The sequence below is a fragment of the Maniola hyperantus genome, chromosome 28 (assembly GCF_902806685.2).
Source record: "Maniola hyperantus chromosome 28, iAphHyp1.2, whole genome shotgun sequence".
In the NCBI taxonomy this organism is placed as follows: Eukaryota; Metazoa; Arthropoda; class Insecta; order Lepidoptera; family Nymphalidae; genus Maniola; species Maniola hyperantus.
The window spans coordinates 3,014,831-3,041,138 of record NC_048563.1 but is presented as its reverse complement, the minus strand read 5'-3'; the positions used below and the strand labels follow the sequence as shown (position 1 = coordinate 3,041,138).

At 38.3% G+C, this 26,308-nt stretch overlaps 1 protein-coding gene across 1 annotated transcript; it reads right to left on the bottom strand.

Annotated features, from left to right (window-relative positions):
- Positions 1–792: 792 nt before the first annotated feature.
- Positions 793–25,879, bottom strand: LOC117995141 (uncharacterized). The gene is made up of 10 exons (XM_034983138.2): positions 25,639–25,879; positions 9,753–10,546; positions 9,079–9,191; positions 7,669–8,456; positions 6,935–7,062; positions 5,060–5,193; positions 4,623–4,758; positions 4,052–4,158; positions 3,305–3,438; positions 793–2,734 (listed from the first exon to the last, which is right to left on the bottom strand). The coding sequence occupies exons 2-10, from the start codon at positions 10,504–10,506 to the stop codon at positions 2,638–2,640; spliced, it is 2,391 nt and encodes a 796-aa protein (XP_034839029.1). The 5' UTR covers positions 10,507–10,546; positions 25,639–25,879; the 3' UTR covers positions 793–2,637.
- Between the last annotated feature and the right edge of the window lie 429 nt (positions 25,880–26,308).

Below are 26,308 nucleotides of genomic sequence, written 5' to 3'. Positions count from 1 at the left end.
AATCTCATCAAACCTCGCACACTTCTTCGCGTCAAATCGTCCGAATCTGCAAGAACCCAAAATCCTAGACGAATTCGGATGACGTCATCAGATTTAGCGCGGTTTATTTTTTGTAAAAAATCCATGTCGGCCATCTTGGATTTCAAAATAAATGTGATCATCAAATTCAGCACCCTCGAAAACCCTGAAAACGACACCCATGTCTATTTTTTGTAAAAAAATCCATGTCGGCCATCTTGGATTTAAAAATAAATAACATCCCGGAAAAGTGCACAATCAGTTAATACTTGATACACGCGCAATAATATGTATTTATGTAGGTGTGACACAAGGTGCCAACAAGTTCAAAAAATTCCCGTTGTGTAACAGTGTTACTCAACGGGAATGTTTTGAAATTGTTGGCACCTTGTGTCACAGTGTTACACACGGGGGTGTGACTCAACGGGAATACAACGAGACAACGCTCTACAAAGCCGAAATCTCATTCTAAAGGTCGATAACATTAAATTAAGGCGGTCTCAAAACAGCTATTCTGTTTGGCGGCGCAAGTAACGTTCGAATTACTTCCGTCCCAAAAAAGATCACAGTTACTCTAGTCTCATCTCAAACATTTCATCTATAGTCCGCGACAGGTCGAGATGGCAATCGGGGTATGAGGCGGGGGAACACCCGCACGTCACCCGCACCAGGTTAGCGCGGGGGCTGTCCTCGTGTGCGGGACGTTCCCTCCCCGATTGCCATTTCAACCTGTCGCGTACTATAGGTAGGTGAAATATAAATAAAACGAAAACATTTAAAACGAAACGGATTTTTATGTTTTTCTCAAATACATTCAATTGTAAAAGAAACAACAGTTTTCAGCAAAAAAGCTTAATATGACACAAAAACACTAGACTTATCGAAATGCTAAGCCGAAACTTTTCCGAAACGAACAAAATTCTGACCGTTCTCTATCCTCTTCCGATCTTTGCTTATACATAAGAATAAAAAAATATGTTTTGTCGACATTTTATTGTCACTTATATACAAAATACTACAAATATATTTTTCAACACACTTGCTCATAAAGTGGCTCTAATTTCACCGCAATTGGGCACATAATCATACCTATAATCAAACTGTGACTTTTTCATTGCTATTATTCACAAGTGAGTTATAGTTTTATTTTATTTTATTGGTTGGTTCTTTAAAAAGTTTCGATACAATAAAGATCGTATTCAATAGTACATACAGTACAAATAAATTTTTAGTATTATTTTCTTCACAAGTGTGTTGAAAAACGTCGTATGATACGTGTGTATTGATGATTACCGTCCTCGGCTATCATAAGACTCAGCGGTAATCACCAACATTACACACTTGTACTATAATAAATCAGAGGTATTTATTATATTATAAAAAATCAGTGAAAAAAACATTTTTGAAGTAGATAAAAATATAACCTATTCTTAAAATCTCAAGTCATCCGGGCATTTAATTCAGTCGAAATATTATGTGAGTGTCGATATTATTATCGTAATTCCTATTTTAATTCATAATAAGAAAATATAGTAAAATTATTAAGACATTTCTCGGTATATTGTATCATTACTTAAAATTAATAATTAATCTCTATTTATTACGTCTCTATTACAGTAAAATTGGAAAGAAAATGAATTCCCAACATTTAGGTACTTTCAATGAATAGAAAAGTTAAGTTTGTGTAGTTTCTAAATTAAAGCTAATACATAATAAGAAGTATTATTTCCTACTTCGATCGTTCATAGAGATATCTGCGGGGTGATTCGCTAACTCAGTGTCTAACACTGATAGGCACCGAGCTCTGTCATTGGTTGTTTATACCGATTTGACATTGTTCTACATTGCTGCTTCATTGCAGCTTAAATTTTTTTTTCTTAGTAAACCTTCAATGCATTAACAAATAAAATATGTCAAATGAGCTCGGTGGCTATCATTTTGATTTTAGCGTAATACACTGAGTTAGCGAGCCCAAAATGGAGGATTAAACACATTATTTTGAATGAGAAAAAATTATCGATAAGTATTTATCTTTATTATTTTTTAAATGTAAAGAGGGCTGGCAGTTACCCCAGTCAGCATAATTCTGGCAATACAACTGGGAACTCCGCCTCGTTACGGTGGTTTAGAATCGAAAATATTTAATTGTTTTTTTCTATATTAACATATACTAAGTAATTTATTCGATAGGTAGTTAATATATAAGACTTGATTTTAGCACGCCTATCTACTTAATGTGGTTTTAGCGTCTTTCGGCTATCGCAAACTTTTGACACAAGTCGGCGACAACAGAATAGTCGAAGACATTCCAAAAATAAAAACGTTGTAAAATGGGATTCCACTTTCAACGTCTAAAGTCGGTTAAAATAGATCTCAGGGTGAGATCTATAGAGCGATGTGAGAGATCTCTCACATAAATCTGTCTCATTTTAACTCAATCTTAAGTCTGAGCAAAGTCAAAGTGCGCTCTATAGATCTCAGTCTCAGACAAAGTCATGTGCGTTAGCTTTCTTATATAGAAACCGGGCGTTTTGTGTAAATCTTTGATCGAAGGGGTAAATGACGAAAAACTAATAAGTTTTACATTTAACAATTTATTAAAAATAATTATTATTTTCTTCATTTTCGGCATCGCTCGAGAAAATCCAGTATTTCCCGCGGGTAATTTGGTCTCGATTTTTTCCCAAATTTCGCGTATTCCAAAGGATTTTTTCCGCTGCAAATATAAATTAATGCTTTTTTAAAACAAAAATAAAATAAAATAAACGTGCGGCACGGTCTCTGTATGCGGTCAAATGAATATTATAATAATATTTTGGTCACACACAATAATAAGTAGGTATTACTGTACAAGTGCGATAATATTATCGCAAGTTCTTTGTAGGCGTTTTACAGTGCATTCATCGATCTCTATGTACTACCCACTGGATTGCACATTAAATTAATAAAAATTGCCGCAATTGAAAAAAATTGTGCATTGATAGATCAGCCAGTAAGTCAGCTTTTCCTTTTTATATGTACATATACTAGCTTAAGCTCGCGATTTCATCCGCGTGGACTACACAAATTTCAGACCCCTATTTCACCCCCTTAGGAGTTGAATTTTCAAAAATCCTTTCTTAGCGAATGTCTACGTCATAATAGCTATCTGCATGCGAAATTTCAACCCGATCCGTCCAGTAGTTTGAGCAGTGTGTTGATAGATCAGTCAGTCAGTCAGTCACCTTTTCCTTTTAAATATTTAGATATAGATTTATTCAGTCAGTATGTATGTAATAGTACCCACCTGCTGTTCTTCATATGCGCGAGGCTGTACCACTGGGCGCGCTCGATGTTGTGGAAGTAGATCAGGATCATGTCCAGAGAGCAGTTCGCGGAGTTTACCGCCAGGTGGAGGGGGGTCTCGCCACCTTTGCGATCCTACACAATTTTTTTTTTAAATTCAGAATGCTTGTGGGAAAAAATAATGCCATTGTTGCCAGTTGCAACTCGTCGTAAAATAGGCCATTGCCACACACGTACGATAATGGTTATTTATGTTATAAGTGTTGAATTAAATTCAAGGTGGTATTTAAAACCATATACCGCCGAATGTGTTATTTCTTTATGTGCGCTTTTATCATGTTTTTCGAAATAAGTATAGTACGATAATAATCAAACACCATTGCACAGTTACATGGCGTATTGTTTCATTAAAGTTTTCCGAGTCGCAATGATTGTGTTATGCTGAAAATAACACTCCTAACAGATAACGTTGTAACGCTTATATTTAAACAACCGCCCAAGTGCGAGTCAGACTCGTATACGTAAGCAGCGAATAGAGGTGTAAGTCCCGCAAATTGCTATTGCGCTGGAATCATGTCTCATTAACTTCGAAATGACGTCATTTTGACGTCAGCCGAAATAAAACCATCAGCCAACCATCAGCTCGAAACTTCAGTCTAGTGCTGACGTCACTTAAATGGCGGCCACGCGCATAAGCAATTTGCGGGACATATATCACCTTACCATATTCTTTTTCTTGTAGTCTCACCTGTCGCTCGCGCTCAGCCCCGGCGTGCCGCAGCAGCACGTGCAGCGTGTGCGCGCGCGGCGCACTCGCGCTGTGCTCGCTGCAGCACACGTGCAGCGCCGTGTAACCTGCAACCAATATACTACATTGCACACTAGTGCAGAAAGTGGATGATTATTGATTATCACTAATACCAGTATAATACGCTAGTGACTAGTGTAATCATCTGTGCCAAATTGAACAAATTGATGACGATTGACTTAACTCAAATAAAAACTGTCTTTTTGCCACAAATATAGTAGTAGCTGCTAACATTAGTTTCCAAGTGAGTTTGTCTACTAACAAATTGTGCCATAGTTGCTTCGAATAAAAAGATTTTATTTATTTATTTAACTTAATCTTGGCTATTAGTTGTGAACATTTATTTAACACAGCTTAACTCACATCTTGAATATAAACTACTTTTATCCCAGAAAATCAAAGTTCCCATGGAATTATTAAAAAGGTACATTATACACTGACACGAAGTTAGGGCGCCATCTAGATAAAAATGTTAGAGCTCGCTTCGCTCGTGCTGTCAGACGCAACTCACCGTCAGTGTTGACGTGGTGCACGTCGAACAGCGGCACATCCTTGTCGTCGACGCGCACAAGCTCGCGCAGCACGTTCGCGCACTTGTCGCCTTCGCGAACGCAAGCGATTAGCAAGTTGTCACCGTTAGCGTCCACCTACGATAGAAAAACATTGGTTCATAACACTTGGCAATGCGGTAAGTAGTTTACTACGCACTAGTGCGGTAACACATCATCAGGGCCTATGAAGCATCAAGGCCCTAAAAGATAACTTTACGCACTAGTGTTATAATGTTATTAGTTATTACATACCTCAGTGTCAAACGATCTTGTTCGAACATTGGTACTCATCGCTCCTGGTGACCACGCGGATCCATTGCACTAGATAGCGAGTGATCACTGGCTACTTATAAAGCAGGCCTTACCGCACTAGTGCCATAATATTGTTATTACATACCTCAGTGAAAACGATCTTGTTCGAGCATTTGTATTCGACGCTTCTGGTGACAACGCGAATGCATTGCACCAGATAGCGAGTGATCACCGGCCGCTTGTAGCAACGCAGTACCGCGAACTGTAGTAGGTTCAAACCTGGAGGCAAAAAATATTTTGAAAAAATATTGCGTGTGTGATTATAGCCTAGTGAGTAAAACTTCTGGACTAGGAGCCAGCGCGAGCCAGACCTTCGTTATTATTTTATAAAAGCTGGACGTTTTTCTTCGTAATGTCCCCAACACTGGGAGGAACGTTTGTTTGGATCATAATGGCTTTGGGAGAGTCAGTCAGTCAATCAGTACGTCAGTCCGTCAGTCATCTTTTCCTTTTATAAATTTAGATATTACACTCATTCCCACAAATGACTTTCCCACTTTCCCGAGGTAGAGTTGCGAGCTTATTACGGTTCCTAGTTTGTCTGTCGTGAAATTACCTCGAAGTAGTCGCTAAGGGAAAGGTCAACGGACCTAACGTAAACAATTACGTAATTTTTAGGGTTCCGTACCTCAAAAGGAAAAACGGAACCCTTATAGGATCACTTTGTTGTCTGTCTGTCTGTCAAGAAACCTACAGGGTACTTCCCGTTGACCTAGAATCATGAAATTTGGCAGGTAGGTAGATCTTATACCTGACATTTGGGGAAAAATCTGAAAATCGTGAATTTAGGGTTAGATCACACAAAAAAAATTAAATTGTAGTTATGAACTAAAAATTTGTATTTTCCATTTCGAAGTAAGATAACTATATCAAGTGGGGTATCATATGAAAGAGCTTCATTTGTACATTCTAAAACAGATTTATATTTATTTTTAATTTATTATGCATCATAGTTTTTGAATTATCCTGCGAAATGTTGAAAAAATACGACTGTAGTACGGAACCCTCATTGCGCGAGCCTGACTCGCACTTGGCCGGTTTTTTTACGTAAACTAACGTTTTTAAGTTATCTTGTTCCGCCGTATTGAGGAATTCGAAATAATTGTTTCCTTTTTTGTGCACTTTTTGTGATAAACAGATAAAAACACGGTAGGTATAATTCAAAAGGTTTTTTATGGAGATCATTGAACTAATCATCGCCATCATCATCATCAACCGATAGACGCCCACTGCTGGACATAGGTCTCTTGTAGGGACTTCAACACACCACGCTCTTGCGCCGCCTGCGATTCGTCTGATGTCGTGTCTACCTAGTGGGGGGGTCTTCCAACGCTGCGTCTTACGGTGCGAGGTCGCCATTCCACCACTTTGAGACCCCAACGTCTATCGGTTTTACGAACTATGTGCCCTGCCCATTGCCACTTCAGCTTCGCAACCCGTTGAGCTATGTCGGTTACTCTAGTTCTCCTACAGATCTCCTCATGTCTGATTTGATCACGTAGAGAAACTCCAAGCATAGCTCTTTCCATCGCCCGCTGAGTGACTCTGAGCTTTCTAATTCTTAAATGAACTAATCCATACTGATATTATAAATGCGAAAGTGTGTCTGTCTGTCTGTCTGCTAGCGTTTCACGGCCCAACGGGCCGGTGTTTCCGCGTGTCCCTCGGCCTAGCAGAGGGCACAGTGGACGAAGCATACCTTCCCTCCAGTTAATTGGCTGGCTGGTTATTCCCAGCGTTAAATAAAAAAGGGAGGTTAGAAACTTACCTTAAGGGTAGAAAAATAGCTGGGAAAAGAGGGGTGGGAAGAAGAAAGAAGTCATGGCTACGTTACATCAGGGCATACAAACAGTCGGAGAACTATTCCGCCTAGCCATGGACAGGGAGAAGTTTAAACAACAGACTGCTGACCTTCAGTAATGGAGAGGCACTAGAAGAAGAAGAAGAAGAAGAAACTTACCGAAATCCTCTAGGAAGAGCGTCTTCTGAGTAGCCAGCACCTTCTCGCTAACTAGACAGAACAGCGCCATCTTGAGTTCCTCGGGCTGGTCGCTGCTAGACAGGTCTACCAGTGTGTGCATCAGGACGCTGCGGAAGAAGAGGATTACCATTATGTACAGGGTTGGATGAAGCTATAGTCCGCGACGTACGCGCTTTCCCCACCAGTTTTTTCAAAGAGTTAGATCATTTAACCTTTTTTTCTTTTTAGCAGATAATCTTCTCAATCTAATAGTTCCCTACAACGCTCGAGTAAATCATTATTTAGCCTCTTGGGCTGCTAGATGGTTTCCCAACGAGTCACACCCAATCGTGTAACAGTGTGACTCGTTGGGAATTCTAATTGATAAAAACCGGCCCAGTGTAGGGTTCCGTAGTCACAATCCTCGAAAAACAACATAACTCCTTAACCTGTGAACTTGACATAGCCCTGATAGTTTTCCTTTAAAAAAAAAATTCATCCCCACTTTACATGTAGGGGAGCTACCCTTAAAAAATATATTTATAAAAATTTTATTTCACCACTTTGTCGGCGTGATTAACGTTTATACTCATGCCAAATTACAGATTTCTAGCACTAATAGTCTCTGAGATTAACCGAGGACGGACGGACGGACAGACAGACGGACGGACATGGCGAAACTATAAGGGTTCCTTGTTTACTACGGTGATGATGATAGACAAATCAACACTTACCCGAAAGCAGATCTCAGCTCCAAATTGGCAACACTGTAGCACAATTTCCTCCTATCTCCTTCTTGCAATTTCTGCAAGTGCTCGTTGAAAACCTCCTTGCACGGTTTCTGAATGATCTGGCAACACTCCATTCTGGAGAACTCTTTCTCCATTTCCTTTTGACGGTCCTTGTACTGCTTCAAGTTTTTGTACAGTCTTGGAGACTCTGCTGGGGTGGTGTCTTTTATTTCTGCATCCAATGGGGGTGAAAATAACTGGTCGTTGGGGGATATATCCCTGAATTGTTCCAGCTCTTCGTTCCACGATAAGGCATCGCTTTCAGGGGAAGTATCGATGCATTTTAATGGTGATTCTATGTTCCGATTTTGGGGGGAATACATGAAATGGCTGTGAACTGAACTTGGAGGGGTTAAGACATATGGATCCAAGTCTTTCAGGACGTTCTCGCTTATGTCGTCGTATGGGGGGTTTAGATCAAATTCTGGGATCAATGGTGGGGTTGAGTTTAAGTTGAAATTGTATTGGTTTGGGGGTGAATTGACGAAATTGGGGATGGCTTGAGTTTGGGGTAACTCAGTTTGTAAGATACTGCAGCATGTGTTGATTTCTTCTTGCGATAGATAAGAGGATAAGTCGAATTCGTTGGGCAGTTCATTGGTTTGTAGGTATTGATGCTCAGTTGATGCCTCGATGAAGATTGACGGAGTTGATGCTTGTTGAGGTTGAAGGAATTGGTTGGAGTTGATGATAACTTGGCCACCAGAGTAGATTTGGGGGTTTAGATTTATCTGGAAAAAAGTTGCTATTTTAGCAATGTTATTGTTGTTGGCAAATCGACCCTGTCCTGATTTAAGTGCGTATAGATATTTACACCAATATGATTCTTTTGTTGGTCGAATTAAAATCATTTTTTATTTATTTTTTTACTAGATGATGCTCGAGACTTCGTCCGCGTGGGTTTAGGTTTTTAAAAATCCCGTGGGAACTCTTTTATTTTCCGGAATCAAGCTGGGGATGAAATCCGGGATGAAAGCTATATCTGTACCAAATTTCGTCAAAATCGGTTGAATGGATGGGCTGTAAAAGGCTAGCAGAGACATACAGACAGACACACTTTCGCATTCATAATATTAGTATGGATTTTTTAGCATTCTGGGGACTTCAACTAAAGTTGCAACTGTGTGGTCAATAAATTGTGCTGAATCTAGTCGGTAACTGAGTTTGGAGGTCCGAATGTGACCTTTATCATTCCTCTGTGCCTCGGGGAGCACGATAAGCAGAGATTTTTTAAGAAAGTTTAAGGGACAATGCGCAGATAAACTAAAAAGCTACACTTTTATAAAATAACGGAGGTCTGGCTTTCACAGGCTCCAAGTCTATTAATACGAATGTAAAAAAAATTATAGATACCTCGCAAGGATATGGCGCCGATGCAGGCGCTTGGGACCTTTTGTTCTTAATGGGACCCCTCCTCAAGTAAGCCTTGTGTAGTTTTTTCTGTTTCGCACCTTCCTTCTTCTCTTCTATAAAACAAAAATAAATAGGGCTACTTTTACAGACACTTTTGAATCATCATCATGATCAATCCATCAAAGGCCCACTACTGAACACAGGTCTCCTCTCAGAATTAGAAGCGCTTAGGCCAAAGTCTGCCACACTGACCTAGAGCGGACAGAGTTCACACATCTATGAAAACATTATGTAGAACTCTCAGACATGCAAGTTTCCTCACGATGTTTTCCTTCGCCGTTTAAGCAAGTGATATTTAGCTTAAAACCCCAGAATGGAACCCCCGACCTCCAGAATATCGGGCGGACGTCCTAACCACTAAACTATCACGGTCCCACTCGTAGACAGGTGCCGCGGGGGCAATGCAGCATCATAGGCGGGACATGGACCCGAGTTATGCAAACTATACATTGCGGGGTTGAGAGATATTAATTACCTACTAAAACTACAAGGGTAAGGCAAATGGTTATTGGTATTGGATTGTGTTTCGGTAGTATAATAATAGCGCTCAGATTTCGCTAGCGTTCTAATTACACCCTGTATAACATAACATACCTTCAACAAAAATAACATACCTTCTTCTCCGCCCTTCTCTTCTATTCTATCAACATCTTTGTCATGGTTCTCTTCATCAGATTCAATAAGAGAGCATTTTTCAGTAAACCCGCTGTCTTCGGAAGACTGAGAATCTATCCTCAAAGACCTAGCATCGTCAGTTACAATTTTAGTGGAGAACTTCTTCAATTCTTCTTCATCTTCTTCAACTTGTGAAACTTCCTTCTTCTCGATTTCCAGTTCATTGAATCTCTCCAAAAGTTCTGCATCGTCATTGTCAATAACAGAATCATTGTCTTGGTTATTGTAATTTACGTTATTTATTGCTTTCTTGTCGAATTTGTGTAGTTCTTTGTCATTTTTGTAGTCTTGTATATTGTGAACTTGTGTACTATCGTTCCTTGGTTTCTTGTCGAATTTTTCGTGTAGTTCCTTATCAACTTCACTGTCTGAATCACAAATTGAATCCTTGTCAAACAATGTTGAAGCTTCCCTTGCTTTTTTATCAATTTCAAGTTTTTCAAGCTTTTTCAGGAGATTATCGAATGGCGCTTCTTTAGATCTTTCGTTTGTTGCATTTTCGTTTGCAGTTGCAACTCTGTTTGTTGCATTTTCATTTGTAGTTGCATCTGTGTTTGTTGGGATCTCGTTTGTCTTGTCTTTCTTGTTCTTTCGGAATAGTGCGACGAATGGTTTGATGAGTTTGTTTTTTATGGATTTCTTGCCTTCGGCCATAGTTGTGTTTTGTATGATGAGGAATTTGGAACTGCCCATAGTTGGGTATAGCTTAGAGAGCTTCTAGCCCTTCCTGCATCTGAAACAAGGATTTCTTTATTAAGTACACTTAATTAAATTTTTAGAATTCCGTATCTCCAGAAAAAACCGGTCAAGTGCGAGTCAGGCTCGCGCAACAAGGGTTCCGTGCTACAGTCGTATTTTTCCGACATTTTGCACGATAATTCAAAAACTATGATGAATAAAAATAAATAAAAATCTGTTTTAGAATGTACAGGTGAAGACCTTTCATATGAAACACCACTTGATATAGTTATCTTTCACGACCACAATTTAATTTTTTTTTGTGTGATGTAATCACAAATTCACGGGTTTCAGATTTTTCCCCGAATTACAGCTACAAGACTTACCTACCTGCCAAATTTCCTGATTCTAGGTCAACGGGAAGTACCTTCTAGGTTTCTTGACAGACCACAGACAGACAGACAGACAACAAAGTGATCCTATAAGGGTTACGTTTTTCCTTTTGAGGTACGGAACCCTAAAATAAACTGATTGACAAATCATCGTGCAGTTGTGTGCGCGTCTTTATTTACATATGACTATTGAGCTGAATTATATACTGTTTTGTGATTAAGGTGATTTGATAGACCCAGCCGCGAAATTTAAATTTTAGTTAGTTTTTCGAAAATAGTAGACTAATCATACATCGAACGCTTATGGTAATAAGCATCTACATGTTTTTCCATAAAACTTTGGTCAAAAATACTCATGTAGAAAAACATGTAGATGCATAAATGTTATGCCCGCAAAACTCATTATCATAAGCCTTCGACCCTGGGGCCATGGAGTCTTAGTGCTAAAAAAATTTTACGAGACATTTCACCGCGATTAATAGCCTCATCTGGTGACAGAAGGGCTGGCTCATTTTTTGCGAAACGGATCAGCCAGGCGCAAAAAATTTGAACGAAAATGCAACAAACGAAAGATCTAAAGAAGCGCCATTCGATAATCTCCTGAAAGAGCTTGAAAAACTTGAAATTGATAAAAAAGCAAGGGAAGCTTCAACATTGTTTGACAAGGATTCAATTTGTGATTCAGACAGTGAAGTTGATAAGGAACTACACGAAAAATTCGACAAGAAACCAAGGAACGATAGTACACAAGTTCACAATAAACAAGACTACAAAAATGACAAAGAACTACACAAATTCATTTTTTTGCGCAACGGATCAGCCTGGCTGTCCAGCGCGGAAATGCAGCCAGTATTCTTGGCACCATTCTACGCGGTCATGATTTATATAGTAATCAGATAAGGCTAGCTTTAAGTTTTATTGTAATATTAAAAAAGCTATAAGAAAAAAAAAAAAAAAAAGCCTTCGATGTATGATTAGTCTACTACTAACTATTTAATTTTCGCGGCTGGGTCTATCAAAACACCTTAAGTACTTAGGTATTACTCATTGTAATATGACCTCAACGGAAGCCAATATCAAAATATATATAATTAATTTATTATGCTATTCACGCAGCATTTAATTTTAAGAATCTGCCAAATCTTTATCGTCAAAAGATAAACTGATTGACACATCATCGTGCAGTTGTCTTGGCGTAGTTATTTACACACTAGCTTATGCTCGCGACTTTGTCCGCGTGGAGTACACAAGTTTCAAACCCCTATTTCACCCACTTAGGGGTAGAATTTTCAAAAATCCTTTCTTAGCGGATGACTACGTCATAATAGCTATGTGCAATGTGCATGCCGAATTTTAGTCCGATCCGTCCAGTAGTTTGAGCTGTGCTTTGATAGATCAGTCAGTCACAGTGGCGTAGCTACATAGGGGCTAGGCGGGGCAGTGCCCCGGGGCCCTAAAGCTTAGAGGGCTCTCGAATCCTTACCAGAAAATCTCGATCGAACTAAAGTTTTGATCTCCCATTTTCAAAATAAATATGATAATTTGAAAGTTACTAGGGAATCCCCCTAAATTCTTTCTGTGAATGTATTTGTTTATTAAATATTTTTACTTGATAAAACCTTTTTTTGATTTGCCCCAGGGCCCTTGGTTACTAGCTACGCCACTGGTCAGTCAGTCACCCAGTTACCTTTTCCTTTTATATATTTTGATTTATTTACTATGCCATTCATGTACCATTTGTTTTAAGAATCTGCCAAATCTATATTGTAAAAGGATAAACTGATTGGCACATCGTCATGTTGTGTGTGTTGGCCTTTTCCTTTAGCCTAAGGAAGTGCTTTGTTATGCAAATCAGGAACGACGTAAAAACCACTCGAAATACCCATGTAGGTACGATAGAAATCTAAATAAAATAGAAATTGTGTGTTTTTCAGTAATGTATGAAAATACTTACAAGGCATTAAAATACTCGTGTAATCTATCTATGTATATGAACTGACTAATCACGAAATCTCAGAAACTATAAAGCCTACAAACTTTAAAATTGGAAGGTAGGTTTCTTCTAGGATGTAAGTGTCAGCTAAGAAACGTTTTTGATAAAGGTTGTATGAAAGTCCTATGTTTTTGAAGTTAGAGACGTGAAAATCGGCATATAGGTTATCAGCTTTAAATAATAAAAACCTGTATAATTTATTTTGGAAACCCCCCTTAAGGGTGGTAAAGTAGGGGATGAAAGTTTGTATGTGAAAGTTTTAATTATTGTTATTTTAACTTGAAAGGAGGGTACGTTCTTTCTAGGGTGCAAGTGACAACATAAGAAAGGATCTTATGGTAAATTAAACTATGTAGTTGACGATTCAAAAGCACATGTAAAAATTTACTTGAATAAAAATCTATTCTATTCTACGAAAACCCCATAAGGGGGTGAAATGGGGGTTGGAAGGTTATATTGCCACCGCTCCAAATTTTTCGTAAGTCCGTTTAGTCGCACGGTAGCGCGCTCCAGGTCAGTGGTCACCCATACCGCGCACTTTGGCTGCGCTCAACGCGCTGCTGAAGGAGTCCCCTCGCTGTGACATATTTGCTGACAAATGGGCTGACCTCATGGGTCAGATCTTGCACTTTTGTGAAAATTTATAATTTTGCTTTTTAAAATTTATAATTTTAACAATTTTTGTATGCATGTTTATGTTAGTTTGTACTCATAGTTTAATTAGTGTAATTGGCTTTATGGCCGTTCTAATTAAATAATAAATAAATAATAATAATAATAATAATAATAATGAAAGTACTATGTTTTTGAAGAAACCAGAAAATTTACGCGGACTAAGTCAAAGTCAAGTCAAATGTATTTGATATTTCACAAAATATCGAGTTAAAAAAGAGTCGTAGAATAAAAGTTGTTAGTTTTAATAATAACAATTACGTGCCGAGAGCTTTCTGATATTTTATATTTAACCCTGTATAATATCTTGTAAACTACGATGGTACGGAACCGGTTAAGTGCGAGTCCGACTCGCACTTAACCGGTTTTTAATGGCTGTGACATGCAGACGGAAAGATGGATAGGATGAGAATGTAAGGGTTTCATATTTTACTACTGGACCCTAAAAACAATTCTGGTTAAAGTATTCAAGCATAAACATTGTACATGTCCCAGCTCTCCGATAAACGATACAAGGTCACCCTGTTTTGGACACTCGTTCGCAGAATTCAAATCTAAATGTAGATAAGGTGACGCGTCGTAGTCAGCAATCATCATCATCATCATCAACCGACAGACGTCCACAGCTGGACATAGGTCTCTTGTAGGGACTTCGACACGCCATCCAGCGGCTCCCGCACACTCGTCTGATGTCGTCCGTCCACCGTCCGTCTATCGGTTTTACGAACTAAGTGGCCCATTGCCACTTCAGCTTCGCCATCCGCACTCATAAGAAAGCTCTGAGTGCTTCAGCAGGCGATGGAGATATACATATATATAGACTATGCTTGGAGTCTGTCTGCGTGATCAAATCACTATCACTACCCATATTATCACTACTCTTATTATAAATGCGAAAGTTTGTTTGTTTGTCCTTCAATCACATCGTAACGTTGCAACGGATTGACGTGATTTTTTGGGTTCCGTACCTCAAAAGGAAAAACGGAACCCTTATAGGATCACTTTGTTGTCTGTCTGTCAAGAAACCTACAGGGTACTTCCCGTTGACCTAGAATCATGAAATTCGGCAGGTAGGTAGGACTTATAGTAGACATTCGGAGAAAAATCTGAAAACCGTGAATTTGTGCTTACATCACACAAAAAAAATTAAATTGTGGTCATGAACTAATACTTAGTATTTTAAATTTTCGAAGTAAGATAACTATATCAAGTGGGGTATCATATTATGAAAGGGTTTTACCTGTGCATTCTAAAACAGATTTTTATTTATTTTTATGCATCATAGTTTTTGAATTATCGGGCAAAATGTCGAAAAAGTACGACTGTAGTACGGAACACTCGTTGCGCGAGCCTGACTCGCACTTGGCCGGTTTTTTGCATGGGTATAGATAAAGACCTGGAGAGTGACATAGGCTACTTTATATCCCGGAAAATCAAAGAGTTCCCATGGGATTTTTAAAAAACCGAAATCCACGCGGGCGAAGCCGCGGGGATCAGCTAGTAACTTATAAAATTAGTTCAATTAAACCTACTTTATTTTTCTAGGTCACAAGAACATAGTGAACTGTAAGTACGTGTTAGAATAAACTAAGGACAGTTATTGGACTGTAAATTAGATTTAAAAATTAATCATAAGTAGAAGTTAGTTAGTTAGCTTAGCTAGAATAATATTACTTATTAGCCCATAGGCTAGATGGTAGTAGCAATAAAGCTACCATTTTATAATGGTGCTTTATGGTAGGAAAAAAAAAAAAAATTAAACCTACTTTTCTGACTTACGCTTAAAGTAGTAGTCAGCTCGTCTGTAATAGTATATTTGTAATAGATTTTTGAACTTGTTGAATGTCAACAGTTATCTCTACATAGTATAGAATAAAGTCGCTTCCCGCTGTCTGTATGTATGAACGCGTAGATCTTTTAAACTACGCAACGGATTTTAATGCGGTTTTCACCAATAGATAGAGTGATTCAAGAGGAAGGTTTATAGCTATAGTTTAATTCTCAAAAAATTAGAGATCCCTAGAGAAATTGAAATAATGTGAATTATGTCGTAAAAAAATTCCTCTCATTTGAGAGTTTCCGAGGCAATGGCACCTCAATGATACCACACTAGTATCTTCATTGCACCCATGCGAAGCCGGGGCGGGTCGCTAGTTTATTTATATTGCATAGATATCAACCAAAGTCTAGTCATAACCAATCTATCTTTCGATGACTTCATTTTACCCGTTTTAGTCAGAATTCGTTATCAAAGTTATAAACATTTCACACATGTTATTATTTTATCTATACTATCTCTTACTAATATTACAAAGAGGTGAAGTTTGTAAGTTTGTTTGTAGGACGTAATCTCTGGAACTACTGAACTATTTTTGATATTATATATTAAAAATTTATTTCGGAATTTCCTTCGAACACTTTAATAAAATTATTATAAAAACAGGTTTGAGTTATATATAACAATGTATAGTTATTGAATTATATATTACTTCGTATGGACAGGGTTATTAAACAAACAAAAAGGCACCGACTCATTGGTGCAAAGCACCAATGCAACCTTAGTGACGTCTGGATTTCAAACGGGTCGTCCAAGTATCTACAAGGTGGCGCTGATTTATTAGGTTTCTAAACCGTGAAAAATTTTGTTCGCTTGACCATATCTTGTCATTTATATCGATATGTATAGTGGAGTTTTTCCTCTTAAATAGAATGGATAAAAAACTTCTAAGATTAACTCTGCGCAAGTACAAGATCAGAATTATTTTCCCTGATATATTATGAGTACCTACTATTAAGTGTCTTTTAAGCAATTATTTATCACTTGCTAAAAATGTAAAGGAAAACGTGAGGAAACCTGCATTCCCGAGAGTTTTCCATAATGTTCTCAAAGGTGTGCGAAGTCTGCCAACCAGCGTGGTAGGTTATGGCCTAAGCACTTTTTAATTCATAATTCATAATTCTTTATGGAGTCTTAGTGCTAAAAAATTTTTACGAGACATTTCACCGCGATTAATAGCCTCATCTGGTGACAGAAGGGCTGGCTCATTTTTTGCGCAACGGATCAGCCTGGCTGTCCAGCGCGGAAATGCAGCCAGTATTCTTGGCACCATTCCACGCGGTCATGATTTATATAATAATTAGATAAGGCTAGCTTTAAGTTTTATTGTAATATTTAAAAAAAAAAAAAATCTTTATTGCAGTAATCTAAATATATAAAAGGAAAAGGTGACTGACTGATCTAACAAAGCACAGCTCAAACTACTGGACGGATCGGGCTGAAATTTGGCATGCAGAGAGCTATTATGATGTAGGCATTCGCTAAGAAAGGATTTTTGAAAATTCAACCCCTAAGGGGGTGAAATAGGGGTTTGAAATTTGTGTAGTCCACGCGAACGAAGTCGCGAGCATAAGCCAGTGTCATATAAGCGTATAGAGATTGTATGGGGGACCAGTAGTGCCGCAACACGGCTGAGACAGCTGGTGACAGCACTGTTGCGGCAGCGCTGCTGCGTGCAGCGTGGTTCGGAATCATACCTTAAGTCTCTGAGATTAACCGAGGACGGACAGACGGACACTACTATAAGGGTTCCTTGTTTACTACGGAACCCTAAAAAGGAAAAGCAGCTAGTTCAAATATACAAGCTTCGAGCTTCGATTGCCTGTTGTCACAACGTGGGAACGCGGACAAAAACAGGAAAAGACGATCGACAGTGTTGTATTTTGACCGCTCGACCTAATATAACAAATACATTATAAATTAACCAATTAATATTAATTACATTATAAGTTGTAGTTAAATAGATAAGGCAGAAATCGGGTTAAATAGTCAACAAACATTTTAGGAGGTATCTAGCAGGCAATTGTATACCTATGTATAAAAGCTGTGATAGCCTAGTGGATAGGACGTCCGCCTTCTAATCGGAGGTCGGGGGTTCGATCCCGGGCACGCACCTCTAACTTTTCGGAGTTATGTGCGTTTAAGTAATTTAAAAATATATATATACCTACCTACTAAAAAACCGGCCAAGTGCGGCCCCGCAAAGTAAAATATTGATTTTAAAGTTACGAGCCTCAAAAGATTCCTATTTTAACACTAAATTTATGACAACTTTGGGCGTAAATAAATAAGATTAGGGGTTTAAAAATTCCAAACCAATTTAACATTAGACATAGTTTATTTATTCATTAGTTGAAATAACTATACTTTGCAAACATAAACGTAGTAGTATTTTCTCAAAAATACTTTTCCTAAACCCTTGATTTTGGTGAAAATCATCGTGCCTCTCACCTTTCTCATACAATGTCAAGTGAAAAGCAAACAGGTTCGGTCGGGCGTACTGCGTCACCTTAATTAATTGATTTGCCTTAGCAAATTGATTAGGTTTCAAAGAACATCGACCTTGACATCATGGTGTTAGCTTTTAGGAAGTATAGTTTGTACAAAAACAAAATGACTTTTCACGCGCCAGTAGGCAGTAGCTCGTAGCAGTAGTCGCTTGAACTATGAAATTCTAAGATTTCAAGCTCCAAAACCATCATATAGGACGAACTTTCATATAATTGAATACATGTTTAAAATAAATCAATCTTTCGTATTGACCTTTAATGTATCATATTTACAAAATCTATTTTATTTATTTTGAAGTGTCCAATCTCCCGCGCCTAGTTTTAGTTAAATATATAACAGACTCAACTTTCAAGCCCTAAATCTGTCCTTGAAAATCATTTTATTTACTGCAAAAAGTACCTGAATATCAGAAATATAGTCTTATTGATTTATAATGTACTAGAATATGGATTTTTAATCACATTACTGGGTAAAAAAATAATTGTTGCCAATTTTCACGAATTATATGGCTAGTTTAAGACAACTTTTTGTATTGAATAAAACATAAATTTAACCAAAAATTTATATCAAAATAAACTACCTATATTCTTTAACAAATCTATTTGTACAGTTTTGGTAACAATCCGTTTATTTGATCAAGCATAAAAAAATTATAAACATCACTCTAAATTACTATAAATAGCCACACAATGGGGCCGATTCCCTTGTACACAAACTCTAATCTAAACTAAATTAACAGGTCTAAATCTAGTGCTATCCTTTTCTGCAAGCAACTTCATGAAAGGGATAGCAATAGATTTAGACGAGTCATTTTAGTTTAGTTTAAGAATTGTGTACAATGGAATTAGCCACAATGTGCCTAATTCCGTTGTACACAATCTCTCAACTAAACTAAAATAACACGTCTAAATCTATTGCTATCCCTTTCATAATGTTGCTTGCGGAAAAGGATAGCAACTAGATTTCGACCTCTTAATTTAGTTTAGTTTAGAGATTGTGTACAAGAGAATCGGCCTCATTGGCTTCTTTCGTATGGCCGAGCGTAAATTTGTAAACCGCCTCTTTAAAAAAACTCTACTTCGTCTGTATGCGTTGGGCCTCATATTCTTTTCGCTCACACTTGATAACTCGTTTAGCGGTTTCGCAGCCTATATTTAGACGATGCGTAAGCGCATGTCTGATAAAGCGTAAACAAACGTATAACTTGACGCAGTCGTGAATACTTCACTACCACCTCACTTATCTAAATAATATAAAAGGAAAAGCTGACTGACTGACTGACTGTCTAGTCACTAGTTGGTTTCGTCCGTGGCTAGTTACCACCCTACCGGCGAAGCCGTGCCGCCAAGCGATTTAGCGTTCCGACGCGATGGCGTGTAGAAACCGATCAGGGGTACAGGCTTGATGAAACTGCCATACCCCTTCCAGGTTAGCCCGCTACCATCTTAGACTGCATCTTCACTTACCACCAGGTGAGATCGCAGTCAATGGCTAACTTGTACATATTATGAACTAACTGCTGCCCGCGTGAATTTAGGTTTTTATAAATCCCGTGGAAACTATTTGATTTTCTGGGATAAAAAGTAGCCTATGTCACTCTCCAGGTCTTAAACTAAACCCATGCAAAAAATTACGTCGATCCGTTGCGAGTGCGACGTGATTGAAAGACAAACAAACATACTTTCGAATTTATAATATGGGTAGAAAGAAATCTACTCAGTCTGTATGCGCTGGGCCTCAGATTTCTTTCCGCTCACACTTGATAACAGTGGCCCTACCGCGGTTGTTTGACAGCTACAATGTCACGATCGCAATTATCTCTGATTGGTTAATGCTCGCTCACTATTGGCCACAATGCATTGTTGCAACAAGAATCGCACAAATTCAGCCAATCAGAACAATTGAGATTGTAATAATGATTGATACAGGTTTTAGACAATTGCCCTGCAGGCGGTTTCGCAGCTATATTTAGACGATGCGTAAGCGCATGTCTGATAAAGCGTCAACAAACGTATAACTTGACGCAGTCATGGATACATCGACTTATACACTTCTATACTATAAATCATGATAAATAATCACTACCCTCATTATAAACTAGCTGATGCCCGCGACTTCGTACGCGTGGATTTAGGTTTTTAAACATCCTGTGGGAACTCAAAATTTTCCGGGATAAAAAGTAGCCTGTGTCCTTCCCCGGGTTGAAACCTACCCGTCCAAATCGGTTGAACGGTTGAGTCGTGAAAAGCTAGCAGACAGACAGACACACTTATAATATTTAGTTCGAGTTTCTTGCTGGTTCTTCTCGGTAGGAACGGCATTCCGAACCAGTGGTAAATTATAACTACCCGACGATTCGAAAGCGCTTGTAAAAAGTCACTTGAATAAAACATATTCTATTCTATAAAACAATTTAAATTTTTTTGTGTGATCTAACCCTAAATAAACTATTAATAAACTTAAATCTAAAAAAAAACATTAAATTAAAACTAAAATAAATTAAATTATTAAATCTAAAACCTCGTCGAGACCACCGCAGCGAGGCATTGTCTACTCTATTCAGTTCTATTCTATTAAGTATGGATGTGAAAGTATGTTTGTTGGTATATTTTCATTGTGAGATAAATGAGTTTGTTGGTTTGTCCTTCAATCACTTCACAATGGAGGAACGGATCGACGTGATTTTTTGCATGGGTACCTATAGTATGCGACATAGATAGTAGATAGAGTATGGCAATCGGGGAGAGAACGCCGGGGGCGTTCTCTCCCCGCTCAGCCCCCGTGCTAACCCGGCGCGGGTGACGTGTGGGTGTGCGGGGCGCCAGCCCTATTTCAAGTTCGGCCTACAGGCGTAGCGCGATTGTAGTTACTTATGACTCGCAAGTACCAAGAGTGAGACAGGCCTGGTAGTAGGTAGGTACTAATTAGTGTTTTAATCTAGCTAAGATGTATGGTGACGTCTTTTCCTGAATCAATCATGCATAACCCATGTAAGTATATTGTTATATTTATAAAGGTGCAGTTTTATATACAATACACATAACCACAAAATTCTATATATAAGGTAATAGAAAGGCCGAAAAAATTTTTTACGAGACATTTCACCGCGATTAATAGCCTCATCTGGTGACAGAAGGGCTGGCTCATTTTTTGCGCAACGGATCAGCCTGGCTGTCCAGCGCGGAAATGCAGCCAGTATTCTTGGCACCATTCCACGCGGTCATGATTTATATAGTAATTAGATAAGGCTAGCTTTAAGTTTTATTGTAATATTAAAAAAAAAAAAAAAAAAAAAAAAAAAAAAAAAAAAAAAAAAAATAGAAAGGCCTATGTCCATAAAATGCATAAATTAGCCAGAAATTAGCAATAGGAGTAAATTATTTCAATAATTTTATTTGGAGATGTTATGTATTATTTATTAAAATTGTAAATAAAAAATATTTCGGTGTAATTTATAAGTTGTAGACTTGGGTTGTAGATATTGAATGGAATCGTGAAACTGACACATTCAGTAGTAGTCGTAGATGAAAATGAAACTGATTTTTTTTTTTTTTTTTAAATAAATTAGGTATGATGAATCAGTTTCAGGGTACCAGGGTACCAGCTGAAAATCAGCGCTGTATGTTCCTGTGCCACATACCATACATCCATGCATCCATACATCCATATTCCATACATACATACATGTATGCCATACAGCATAATTTGTATTATTTATTTTATTTTATTTATTAGGAACACACACAATACATTAATTTAACACAAACTACGACACTTATAGACAAACACAGGCTGATAAATGTATCTATAAAATGTGTACACAGCATTTGCAAAATATCTAGACAAATAAAAAGAACTTAACTAACTAATAATAATGCTGAGCTGGGACCCTTTTTCGGGTTGTGCTACACATGACAGTTTGTTCCGGCGCTTCTTTTGCTTGTAGCGCGTTGGGCTTATGCTCAGATGGAAGAAGCGCCGGAATAACCAGCTCTTAGTTATAAGATGTGATGTGTGGCAGTTTGCAAAATAAACGTCTTTTCTTTCTTTGTCTTTAAATACATATCAAAAATTGGGGACCGGCAGGAATCGAACCCGCGTCTCCTGGGATCGCGCCCGACGCTCTTACCACTAAGCTACAGCACTTGCTGCCAGTGACGAAATTTGTGATATTCACTCAGTACCTACTGAAGCGACTGATTGAAGTGTTGAATGTTGTGTGAAAGAAAATGTGTGTGAAGATGTTGAATAAATACGACTATAGTACGGAACCCTCGGTGTGCGAGCCTATCTCGCACTTAGCCGATTTTTTATGGCCACCACGATAAGGAACATTTAAGTGCCCCGTCAACGGTCAAAGATGTTTCTCTTTCTCAAATATTACGTGTTTGTCAAATTATTTAAACGTCTGCGGTCGTGTTTGATGCGCTTGTCAAAGAAACTACGTGTTTGGCAAGGATTGTCAAACATGCTTGAAGGTGCACGGCTGAGTTTGTTAAACAAACTACGTGTTTGGCAAAGTTTGTCAAACATTTTAGCGTTTAAACTATCGTGAGTGTTTTCCATTATACATATTATCTGTCCCGGCTTTGCTCACGTGTTTAGTCGACGTTAGCCCGTTTCGAACCCATTCGGGGTCCTTTTTCAAGGGAGTCAGTTCGCGCACGCGCCGCGCTTGTGACTGCGAGCCGCGCGTGCCGCTGCCCGTAGAGCCCGTTGTGAGGCGATGTTGTCAAACATGATTGAAGGTGTACGGCTGCATTTGTCAAACAAACTATGTGTTTGTCAAACAAACTACGTGTTTGGCAAATTTGATTGACGGCGTGTTTGACAAACATGTTTGACCGTTTACAGGGCACTTCAGGCCGGCAGCCGGCAGGAGCCTTAAGAATTAAGATTGACGTCATGCGTCATCGTCTTATTTTCATGCAACTATGCGTGCGTCAGCGAATTTTCTAACAGCAGCCATACATAATATGTAACAAGTTTTTATGGGGTTCCATACCTCAAAAGGAAAAAAGGAACCCTTATAGGGTCACTTTGTTATCTGTCGGTCTGTCAAGAAAACCTATAGGTATTTCCCGTTGACCTAGAATCATGAAATTTGGTAGGTAGGTAGATCTTATAGCAGAAATGGTTTACACGACACCACAGAAAAAACAAATGTGTTCGTGAACATATTATATTAGTATTTTCAATTTTCAAAGTTAGATACCTGTACATTCTAAAACAGGTTTTTATTTATTTTTATGCATAATAGTTTTTGATTTATCATGCAAAATGTAAAAAAAATACCTGAGTACGGAACCCTAGGGTGCGCGAGTCTGCCTCGCACTTGGGCCGGTTTTTTTTTGTTTGTTGATGTTTAGGCAATCACCTAACCTAGACAGGGTTGAATGGAAACGGGCGGCTTTGCAGCAGCATGCGAAATGCACCACCCACCCTCCCACTGCTAAACATGTAGGAAGAACCAGCCAGCAAAGCCTGTTTGGGGCGAAATGTGCGTTGAGTGTGTTTTGGGATTTGTGTGGTGCTTCGTGGTGGTGGTGCGTATTGCTTGCCTGGTGGCTGCTTTTTCCTGCATGTTTAGCAGTGGGAGAGTGGGCGGTGCATTTCGCATGCTGCTTGTTGCACCATACAGATTCTACCTTCAGCGGATTACAGCAAATTAAGCTTTTGGTTCATTGTATGTATATGACTAAGTATGCGACAGGTCGAGATGATTTTCACCTCCTCCGGGTGCAGTATGTGTTTCCCTAGGTGAAGACTATGTTTATGCATTAATGCCTGACATTAACAGATGATATAATATAGGGGCATTTCCGCATCCTCTTGACAGAGCCTACACATATATTATTATTATTTTTGATAGACTAAGCAGCTTTCGCTGATATCAGAAGTGCTTCGAGTTTTCCAAATGTTTGTCCAATCTATTCTCGAACAGTAGGGTGATTGTCTAAAACCTGCATCAATCATTATTACAATCTCAATTGTTCTGATTGGCTGAATTTGTGCGATTCTTGTTGCAACAATGCATTGTGGCCAATAGTGAGCGAGCATTAACCAATCAGAGATGATTGCGATCGTGACATTGTAGCTGTCAAACAACCGCGGTAGGGCCAGTGCTGCGCGATTGCGGTAGATTTGAAGTGCGGTTAACAGAACTTGACATAACCACATCCTTAGGCAAATTATTCCATATGTGAACAACTGTATTAGTCAGAAAGTGTATTAATGGATTTGACGATGGCAATTGATAATGTAGCTTCATATCATGTCCCCTAAATCTAGGATTGCTCCTTCTCGGAAACATGCTCTCAAAATTTGGGATATTATAATAATTATTTAAATAAGTAATTTGGTAAGTTTCAATTAGATCGCCTCTTTCTCGCCTGCTTTTGAGGGTGCTGAGTACAAGTTTTATAAATCTTTGTTCATAGGGGAGATTTTTCAGTTCCCTAGGCAACTTAGTGGCTCGCCTCTGCACCTATATTGTATGTATAGTTGCACTGACTCCCCGTCTAACAATTCTATAAGTTCTTAAGTTTTGGTTGCCTGGAAGCGATCACTTCAGTGATAAGGTCACCCGTCGCCCTTTGTTTTTAAGTATATCAAGTATATCCTGTATTTTTTATTCTTCGTGATAGTATCTAAATATATAAAAGGAGAAGGTGACTGACTGACTGATCTATCAACGCACAGCTCAAACTACTGGATGGATCTGGCTGAAATTTGGCATGCAGATAGCTATTATGACATAAGCATCCGCTAAGAAAGGATTTTTGAAAATTCAACCCCTAAGGGGGTGAAATACGGGTTTGAAATTTGTGTAGCCAACGCAGACGAATTCGCGGGCATAAACTAGTTAAGTAATAAAAATATTTAAATTGAATTAAATTAAATATCCATGTCTTGGAGCTTGAGGTTGTATGTGTGTCTGTTCAATCCACAATGCAACACATTGGCCTACTTGTTTTCTAATCACTGCATTCCCCTCCCCAATTTCTACATTGCAACTACAGTAAGATTTCACCTGCTCAAGCGGTCAATGACTTTTTGAGTGACAAAGTTTACTAAGCAGTTGACTTTTACTGATCAGTTGATAATATATGAGCAGTTTGACACACAGAGTTGATAATGACTTCTCAAATGGTTCGAACTATTTTTTCAACGATTAACTGCTCAAACGGTCAATGACTTTTTGTGTGACAAAGTGTACTAAGCAGTTGACAATATTTACTTGAACAGTTTGGCACATTGACTGCTCAAATAATTCGAACAATTTTTTCAATGATTAACTGCTCAAACTGCTGTTACATGGCTGTTCTCAATAATATTATACTCATACCACAGACATGTTACTTTCATTATTCATATTTAAAAGGCGTATAAAATTGATGCTCGATGATTCGATGATATAAAACGCCCAAGAGTAGAAGATGAAGAGATAGCTCTACAAATGTGAGCCAAGTTTCGTAGTCTTATGTCTTCATTTTACATACATATGTAAGTAACATAATTATCTATTTACTTATTTTTACATAGGTATAACATACCATCATTGGTCGCCCTAATTTTACAGTAAAAAAATATTTACCACGCGAACGGTTACGCGGTAAAAACCTACTTATGGTACTTGTAAACTTAGAAACCAGTCGGTAAGGATTAAACACTGATATTATACAAATGTCTCCTTCATAAGGAAAATTATAAGAATAAATTACTTAAATAGAACGTCCTACCTCAAATGGAGCTTTATTATTACGTAGCACACAGCTAAATTGAAAATCCCAGAGTGGGAGTGTTCCAAATTCAAAGTTTTGTGCACCAACTTTCACTGCACTCCTTTAGATTACACCGTACACAATCACTTTACCATAAGTTCTGGGAAACTTGTTTTTATTTGCAATAATTAATTAATTCGCGAGTTAAGTGACGCCATCGTGCGCACGAGTCTAGCGAATGGCAAAAAACACGCAAAAAAACAAATGACATTTTTAATCCACCAATGGCAAAATCGAATGGCGGCGCCATTTTGCGACATTGACAGATAAAACTGAAGTTGACGTTTGAAAGGGATGTTTATGTTTCACGATTATTTCACGACATTCTCGCGATTTATGGTACTGCGTGATGTCTTCCGCGTGAAATGTTTGTAAGTGTTACCGTATAGTTGTTAGCTAAGTTACTATGCTTTGATCCCAATTATCTCTAACTACCTGATGCCCACGACTTCATCCGCGTGGATTTAGGTTTTCAAAATCCCATGGGAACTCTTTGGTTTTTTCTGGGATAAAAAGTAGGTAGGTATCTAGCCTTTGTCACTCTCCAGGTGTTGAACTATATCCATGAAAAAAATCAGGTCAATCCGTTGCTCAATTGTGCCGTGATTGAAGGACAACCCAACAAACC